Here is a 9,246-nt window from a genome sequence, read left to right on the forward strand (position 1 = left end):
AGTACATGTAGCCTACTGGTATGTGGAACAACAAAGACGGTAGTAGCCTATAGGCTATAAGGTTTAACGCATGGCAAGAAAATCGACCCTATCGATTTGTATTCAAAATGCGGTGGACATGGGACTAGGTTATGAGTGGGTTTAAATCATTGACAAAAAATGAATATGACAATTGAATTTGTTGGCTATTCATCCAACAAATTGCAGTTCAATGAATCCAATCTTCTCTAAATTTTGAAAGAGGATGCGCGCTTTACGCATCCACAGAAAATCACGCGCTTTAATGAGCGTTCTGTTTCCATACGTAATCCTAGGCAAGTGGTCCAATATCGCTCACTTACCTTCATTTCTTCGTTGATTTCCCTTTTCACGGGGTGAGCCGGTTTTCTGCTTCTTTTATTTTCGGGGGGTCTGCCCTCTTTTTCCATCTCTGCCATTATTTATAATAGTTCTGTCAATATTTGCGGTGGTGGATGGCTGGATAATGCGGTGCTGATTTAAAGTTGCCCAACGGCGAATGTCAAGCTTGGGAACAGCCCGGGTGATGTTGATGATGCTGTTGAGGGCTCGCGATGCCCGGTAAAGTCAGCCATCTTCTGCCCCTATTTTTCCACGGTCTGTGCGCAAGTTGGTGTGTGACTGCCTCTGAGTCAAATGAGAGGTTGAGTGAGAAAAAAAAATCTACAGGGGGGAGGAACGTCCACTGTACATAATATGACGTTGCTGATCAGAGGCGGGCTATTGCCATGTTCACGTGCTAGTCGGAATTAGGAAACTCGGCAATGTCCGACTTGCTAATAGGTTGTAGTTCAACCTGGTCTCAGAGCATTTCGTATTATTCTGTATGTAAATTCGAGACAATCCATTTAGTATAATATGTTACCTTTCGTATGGTAGCCTATGTATTCATTTGTGGATGACCATCATCCATTTCGTATGATATGTTACTAATTACAATTCACATGATATGTCATGAATTTGCTAAATGTACAATATGTTATCAATTTGCTAAATTGATGATATGTTATGAATTCTAATTTGTTGTGGCTAACATTAGCTAGGTGGCTAAGGCTTACAAAAGCTAGCTGGCTAACGTTAGCTAGGCTAGGGGTTGGGGTTAAGGTTAGGAGTTAGGTTAACGGGTTAATGTTAGGGGAAGGAGAAGGGTTAGCTAACATGCTAAGTAGTTGCAAAGTACCTGAAAAGTAGTAAGTAGTTGATAAGTTGCTAATTAGCTAAAATGCTAAAGTTGTCCGTGATGAGATTCAAACACACAGCGTTTGGGTTGCTAGATGTTCATGTCATACACCCATCCAACCAAATCAAACAACCAACCACCCTCCTTTCCTTTTCCGTCTGTCTTATGTAACCATATCAAATGTAACATATGGTATTAATTTGAGTGTCCTGGATTTACATTTACTATGTAACCTCTAGTGTATGAGACCAGGCTGTGTAGTTTTACACATGCTGCACTCAACCTACAAAGTCAGAAGTTTCAGAGTTTCCTAGTTCTGACTAGCACGTGAATGCATAATATTTCCTCTCGATTTTCCACAACATTTTCACTTTGGGCCCTCCTCACCTCACCTCTGGTGTTGAACGCTGAGCTGTATTCAATGAAGAGCATTCTCACACAGGTGTCTAGGTGGGAGAGGGCAGTGTGGAGTGCAATAGAGATTGCATTGTCTGTGGATCTGTTGGGGCGGTATGCAAATTGGAGTGGGTCCAGGGTGTCTGGGATGATGGTGTTGATGTGAGCCATGACCAGCCTTTAAAAGCAATTCATGGCTAGAGAGTGCTAGTCATTTAGACATGTTACTATGGTGGTTTGCTTGAAACAGGTCGGTATTACAGACTGGGTCAGGGAGAGGTTAAAAATGTCAATGAAGACACTTGCCCCCTGGTCAATGCATGCTCTTTGTACGCTTCCTGGTAATCCATCTGGCCCGGGGCTTTGTAAATGTTAACCTATTTAAAGGTCTTACTCACATCGGTGAGAGAGAGCGAGATCACAGTCGTCCGGAACAGCTGGTGCTTTCATTCATGGTTCAGTGTTGCTTGCCTCGAAGTGAGCATAGAAGGCATTTAGCTCATTTTGCAGGCTCGCGTCACTCGGCAGCTCGCAGCTGGGTTTCCCTTTGTAATTTGTGATAGTTTGCAAGCCCTGCCACATCCGACAATCCACTTCATGGAGGTATTTGTGCCCCATTCTGTCTGCCACTGCTGGACAGGTGTTTCTTATCTGTTGCCATTACAGATTTACAATATAAATTGTGCACGCCTCTGACAGGTGAGGTGGTCCCAGTCAAGTTATTGAGCTCTTCAGTATGATAGAATCAAGGAGTTTGGGTAGAACTCAGTTACAGCACTGGCAAAGTCCTAACACACTTGCATGCTCACCATGATCTTTCTATGGTAAGACGAGGCCAATGCCCTCCTATTTCACATATTAGCTACATGACTTTCCACTTGGTGTATCTACTGTAAGGTGGCTGACTTCTCCTCCAGTAGGCTAGAATTTATTTTACTATCCTCAATGCAGATGAAGAAAAGGAGAAGCATCATCATCAATCCACAGAGGAGTCCCAAAAAGGGGAGCTCCTTGTTCTAAATAAATTTTCTTGAAATAATCTCTCTCTCTCACACACACACACACACACACACACACACACACACACACACACACACACACACACACACACACACACACACACACACACACACACACACACACACACACACACACACACACACACACACACACACACACACACAGCTGGCAGTTCAATATTGTTCCTTTGTAACATGTTACCTTAACTGAAATAAAATCATTTTAAACTTGTTTTTACTGTAGAATAGTCTAAACAAAATGTTATGTAGCACAGCTCTTTCCACTCCACCAGATCCTCCAGATATCTGCAATTGGTTATACCACAATGTTAGTGTAATTACACAGCTATACGAGCAACTTTTGATCCATGGCACAAAGCCTCCAGTGATGATCCATGGCACAAAGCCTCCAGTGATGATCCATGGCACAAAGCCTCCAGTGATGATCCCTGGCAAGAAGCCTCCAGTGATAATCCATGGTAAGAAGCCTCCAGTGATGATCCATTGCACGAAGCCTCCAGTGATGATCCATGGCACGAAGCCTCCAGTGATGATCCATGGCAAGAAGCCTCCAGTGATGATCCATGGCACGAAGCCTCCAGTGATGATCCATGGCACGAAGCCTCCAGTGATGATCCATGGCACGAAGCCTCCAGTGATGATCCATGGCACGAAGCCTCCAGTGATGATCCATGGCAAGAAGCCTCCAGTGATGATCCATGGCACGAAGCCTCCAGTGATAATCCATGGTAAGAAGCCTCCAGTGATGATCCATGGCACGAAGCCTCCTGTGATGATCCATGGCACGAAGCCTCCAGTGATGATCTATGGCAAGAAGCCTCCAGTGATGATCCATGGCACGAAAACTCCAGTGATGATCCATGGCAAGAAGCCTCCAGTGATGATCCATGGCACGACGCCTCCAGTGATAATCCATGGTAAGAAGCCTCCAGTGATGATCCATGGCACAAAGCCTCCAGTGATGATCCATGGCACGAAGCCTCCAGTGATGATCCATGGCACGAAGCCTCCAGTGATGATCCATGGCAAGAAGCCTCCAGTGATGATCCATGGCACGAAGCCTCCAGTGATAATCCATGGTAAGAAGCCTCCAGTGATGATCCATGGCACGAAGCCTCCTGTGATGATCCATGGCACAAAGCCTCCAGTGATGATCCATGGCAAGAAGCCTCCAGTGATGATCCATGGCACAAAGCCTCCAGTGATGATCCATGGCACAAAGCCTCCAGTGATGATCCATGGCACGAAGCCTCCAGTGATGATCCATGGTACGAAGCCTCCAGTGATGATCCATGGCAAGAAGCCTCCAGTGATGATCCATGGCACGAAGCCTCCTGTGTGTCTCTCCACTCCAGTGACGCCCTTCAGTCCGGAGCCTCCAGCGACGATCCCCAGTCCAGAGCTGCCAGAGCCTCCTTCCTGCCCGGAGCTGCCAGAGTCTCCCTCCTGCCCGGAGTTGCCAGAGTCTCCCTCCTGCCCGGAGCTGCCAGAGTCTCCCTCCTGCCCGGAGCTGCCAGAGTCTCCCTCCTGCCCGGAGCTGCCAGAGTCTCCCTCCTGCTCGGAGCTGCCAGAGTCTCCCTCCTGCCCGGAGCTGCCAGAGTCTCCCTCCTGCCCGGAGCTGCCAGAGTCTCCCTCCTGCCCGGGGCCCACTACGAGGGTCCCCAGTCCGGGGTCGGCGCCACCTAAGTAGGCCGAGCCAGAGGTGGAGCGGGGTCTACGTCCCTCGCCAGAGCCGCCACCGCGGAGAAATGCCCACCCAGACCCACCCCGCTCACCCTCCCCTATAGGTTCAGGTTTTGCGGCCGGAGTCCGCACCTTTGGGGGGGGGGGGGGGTACTGTCACGCCCTGACCGTAGAGAGCGTTCTTTTGTCTCTATTTTGGTTTGGTCAGGGTGTGATTTGGGTGGGCAGTCTATGTTCTATGATTTTCTATTTCTATGTGTTTGGCCGGGTGTGGTTCTCAATCAGAGGCAGCTGTCTATCATTGTCTCTGATTGAGAACCATACTTAGGTTGCCTTTTCCCACCTGTCTGTGTGGGTAGTTGTCCTTGTTTAGTTGCCTGTGAGCACTACGTTGGCTTCACGTTTTGTTGTTTGTTAAGTGTTCTTCGTTTAATAAATAGAAGAATGGATTCTAATCACGCTGCGCCTTGGTCTACTCCTTTAAACGGCCGTGACACCTCTTCACTCTCACAGGTGAGGGAAATGATACAATGTATCGACTTTGCACCGCTGATTCAAATGTAACAGCCCGAATTTGATTGCAAGGTTTTTGAATTTGTAATGCACAAATTGAATCATTGAATTCATAAATGTAACTTGTATTTATTTAAAGATTTGAAACTAAATTGAATGAATATTGCATTCAGTTTAAAAATTAAATGTACCTTTAATTGAATATTCAAATTCAATATGTATATTCCGTTTTAATATAGTAGATATTGCATTCATTGTCTGTGAATCAAGTTAATAAACTATAATTTCCAGCTAATTAAAGTTTAAAAAATTCAACTTATTAAAGTTTTAAATATTCATAACGGATGGAAAGGCTATCCTTTGAAGGGCTATGACAGGGCTATATAACTATATTCTTATGGGGGGCAAATTGCAGTTTTTATCACACTCTTGACTTGTCCTGTGTGGCATGTGAATATCATAGAGGGGAATAGAAGGGACGTCCATGTTCCAGAGTCTTAGCTTTTAGGAATGGGGTCATAATAGCTTATAGCCCAAACGGTTCAAATGCTAGAGCCAAATTCATAGGAAGAAAATACATTCAACATACCACATTGGCTTCAGAAACTGCCAGAAGCTTGTTTACCACAGAGAGCGTTTGATTGTATCTGTATCCTCAACCTTTCCTGGCTGGAAAAGTACCAGGATGTTGTCTCTGGTTAAGAACCTCAATTTGGAGAACTGAATTTGAAAACTGAATCTGAATGCATCTGAGAAGTTGAATATTTGAAACTTGGATAAACTTGAAATTATAGTTTGTAAAATTGATTTACAGACAATGAATGCAATATCTACCATATTGAAACTGAATATTTAAATATAGAATTTTAATATTTAATTACATTTTAATTGTATTTTAAAACTGAATGCAATATTCTGTCACATTCGTTGGAATAAATATCGGACCAAGCTGCAGCGTCATATGGTTTTCACATATTATTTAATTGAAAACGCATAAAAACAACAAAGAATAAATGAAACAAACAACAAACCGTAACAGAGGTGCAACATGCACTAACTCAAAACAATATCCCATAAAACACAGGTGGAAAAAATACTACTTAAATATGATCTCCAATTAGAGACAACGATAGCCAGCTGCCTCTAATTGGGAGTCATACCAAACACCAACATAGAAAAACTAAACTAGAACCCCACATAGAAAATAATAACTAGAAAACCCCCCAGTCACGCCCTGACCTACTCTACCATAGAAAATAAGGGCTCTCTATGGTCAGGACGTGACATATTCTTTGAATTTTGTTTCAAATAATTAAATACAAGTTAAATTTATGAATTCAATGATTCAATTTGTGCATTGCAATTTCAAAAGTATTACATTTAAATTCAATATCCTAATACAAATTCTAAATTATGGAATATGTGACACTGATAATTTCTCAGAACTGATGGTTTCTACAGTTGTGGATAGATGGAATACTGACTTGGCAGGTTACGACAATTAACGTAGTGTGTTAGGATAATTCAAGTAGCAAGTTAGGAGAATTAACATAGCTGGTTAGGAGAATTAGGTTAGGAAAAGAGTTAGGGCTCCTAAGTGGCGCAGCGGTCTAAGGCACTGCATCTCAGTGCAAGAGGTGTCACTACAGTCTCTGGTTTGAATCCAGGTTGTGTCACATCTGGCCGTGATTGGGAGTCCCATTGGGTGGCGCACAATTGGCCCAGCGTTGTCCGGGTTAGGCCGTCATTGTAAAAAATAATTTGTTATTTAAAATAAATTCATAATAATTGAATTATTGAAAATTTGAAACATACAATATACTTGCAGTGAAGCCACTCAACAACTACATCATACCAGTCATCCAACAGATTCCCATTCAGAGCGACACACAGAAGCATCCAGTGTCAATGCTCTGCTCAAGGGCACGTTGACCGATCTACCACCAGGCCAAAAAACGTGAACCCGAACCCTCCAAGATCCCCCCACAGTTCCCCAATAGCTGTCCCTCAACTATTCAAGACCCCTCCCCAAGAAGTAAAATAAAAAATACAATTAATTCCATTCCCCACCCCCAAGAACCCCCCAATGCACCAACAACCAAGAGAATTAACTAAAGAGAAAAAAGGAAAAAACAGAAGAAAACAGCAAACAACAATGCAAAAAAAATAAAAATACTAAAAAATACATTTACAACAAAGGACATCAAGGACAACTAAAATCATAACAGCAATGTCAACTGTATATGTTTGTGTGCATGTCTGGCACTATTACATGTATATGTGTGTTCTTGTATGTGTTTATTTGAATGAGAGTGTGTGTATATGCATGTGTACAAACACCTGCATGGCATCAGCCTCAGGCAAACCGGCATTAGTTGTAAAAACACTGCCCCTCAGTGTCATTCAAATGTACTTTTTATTATGTTTTATTTTGACTTGAAAAAAAATCTATTTTTTAAAACTTATCTTTGACCATTATTCTATCTCCCACACAGCAAGAATTTGTTCTTCACTGACTTGCCTAGTTAAATAAAAAAAAGTAAATAAAAAAAGCTAAAATGCTTTACACCATCTAGCCACAACTGTAGAAGCCATCAGTTCAGAGAAATCATCAGTTTCACCACACCTGCTACAAAACACAAATGTAACAACTTTGCTCCAAACTACACAAATTCTAGCTTACATGGTGGCACCATGTCAACTTTGATAAGCCTACTGTACATGACTTCTCAAAAATCACATCACTAAGACCACACTCAGTCAGCTGTATAAGGAAATAAGCAAACAGGAACCCACTCACCCAGAGGTGGCGGTCCTAGTGGCCAGAGACTTTAATGCAGGGAAACAAATCAGTTCTACCAAATTTCCATCAACATGTTAAATGTGCAACCAGAGGGACTCTAACCCGGAAGCTTACAAGAAATCCTGCTATGCCCTGCGACGAACCATCAAACAGGCAAAGCGTCAATACAGGGCTAAGATTGAATCATACTACACCGGCTCCGACGTTCATCTTATGTGGCAGGGCTTGCAAACTATTACAAACTACAAAGGGAAGCACAGCTGCGAGCTGCCCAGTGACACGAGCCTACCAGACGAGCTAAATCACTTCTATGCTCGCTTCGAGGCAAGCAACATTGAGGCATGCATGAGAGCATAGTGCTGTTCCGGACGAGAGTGTGATCACGCTCTCCGTAGCCGACGTGAGTCAGACCTTTAAACAGGTCAACATACACAAGGCTGTGGGGCCAGACAGATTACCAGGATGTGTGCTCCGGGCATGTGCTGACCAACTGGCAGGTGTCTTCACTGACATTTTCAATATGTCCCTGATTGAGTCTGTAATACCAACATGTTTCAAGCAGACCACCATAGTCCCTGTGCCCAAGAACAAAAAGGCAACCTGCCTAAATGACTACAGACCCGTAGCACTCACATCCGTAGACATGAAGTGCCTTGAAAGGTTGGTAATGGCTCACATCAACACCATTATCCCAGAAACCCGAGACCCACTCCAATTTGCATACCGCCCAAACAGATCCACAGATGATGCAATCTCTATTGCACTCCACACTGCCCTTTCCCACCTGGACAAAAGGAACACTTATGTGAGAATGCTATTCATTGACTACAGCTCAGCGTTCAACACCATAGAACCCTCAAAGCTCATCACTAAGCTAAGGATCCTTGGACTAAACACCTCCCTCTGCAACTGGATCCTGGACTTCCTGACGAGCCACCCCCAGGTGGTGAGGGTAGGTAACAACACATCTGCCACGCTGATCCTCAACACTGGAGCTCCCCAGGGGTGCGTGCACAGTCCCCTCCTGTACTCCCTGTTCACCCACGACTGCATGGCCAGGCACGACTCCAACACCATCATTAAGTTTGCAGACGACACAACAGTGTAGGTCTGATCACCGACAACGACGAGACAGCCTATAGGGAGGAGGTCAGAGACCTGGCCGGGTGGTGCCAGGACAACAACATCTCCCTCAACGTAACCAAGACTAAGGAGATGATTGTGGACTACAGGAAAAAGAGGACCGAGCACGCCCCATTCTCATCCACGGGGCTGTAGTGGAGCAGGTAGAGAGCTTCAAGTTCCTTGGTGTCTACATCAACAACTAACTAGAATGGTCCAAGCACACCAAGACAGTCGTGAAGAGGCCACGACAAAGTCTATTCCTCCTCAGGAAACTAAAGAGATTTGGCATGTGTCCTGAGATCCTCAAAAGGTTCTACAGCTGCAACATCGAGAGCATCCTGACTGGTTGCATCACTGCCTGGTACGGCAATTGCTCGGCCTCTGACCGCAAGGCACTACAGAGGGTAGTGCGTACTGCCCAGTACATCACTGGGGCTAAGCTGCCTGCCATCCAGGATCTCTACACCAGGCGGTGTCAAAGGAAGGCC

General features: G+C 44.4%; 1 protein-coding gene across 6 annotated transcripts in view; it reads right to left on the minus strand.

The window, feature by feature from the left end:
* The window catches only part of LOC139563849 (sine oculis-binding protein homolog A-like), a 71,363-nt gene that overhangs the window by 25,477 nt on the left and 36,640 nt on the right, over positions 1–9,246 (minus strand). For 4 of the 6 annotated variants that reach the window (XM_071382797.1, XM_071382796.1, XM_071382798.1 and 1 more), the window contains exon 1: positions 342–680. The exons of 1 other annotated variant lie outside the window; for it this stretch is intronic. In XM_071382797.1, the coding sequence (XP_071238898.1) occupies positions 342–437 (96 nt within the window). In that variant the 5' untranslated portion in view covers positions 438–680. Of the gene's footprint in view, positions 1–341; positions 685–9,246 lie in introns of those variants that run through there. One more of the 6 variants, XM_071382795.1, reaches the window with a different exon arrangement.

This window comes from Salvelinus alpinus, chromosome 34 (genome assembly GCF_045679555.1).
Source record: "Salvelinus alpinus chromosome 34, SLU_Salpinus.1, whole genome shotgun sequence".
NCBI classification, from domain to species: Eukaryota; Metazoa; Chordata; class Actinopteri; order Salmoniformes; family Salmonidae; genus Salvelinus; species Salvelinus alpinus.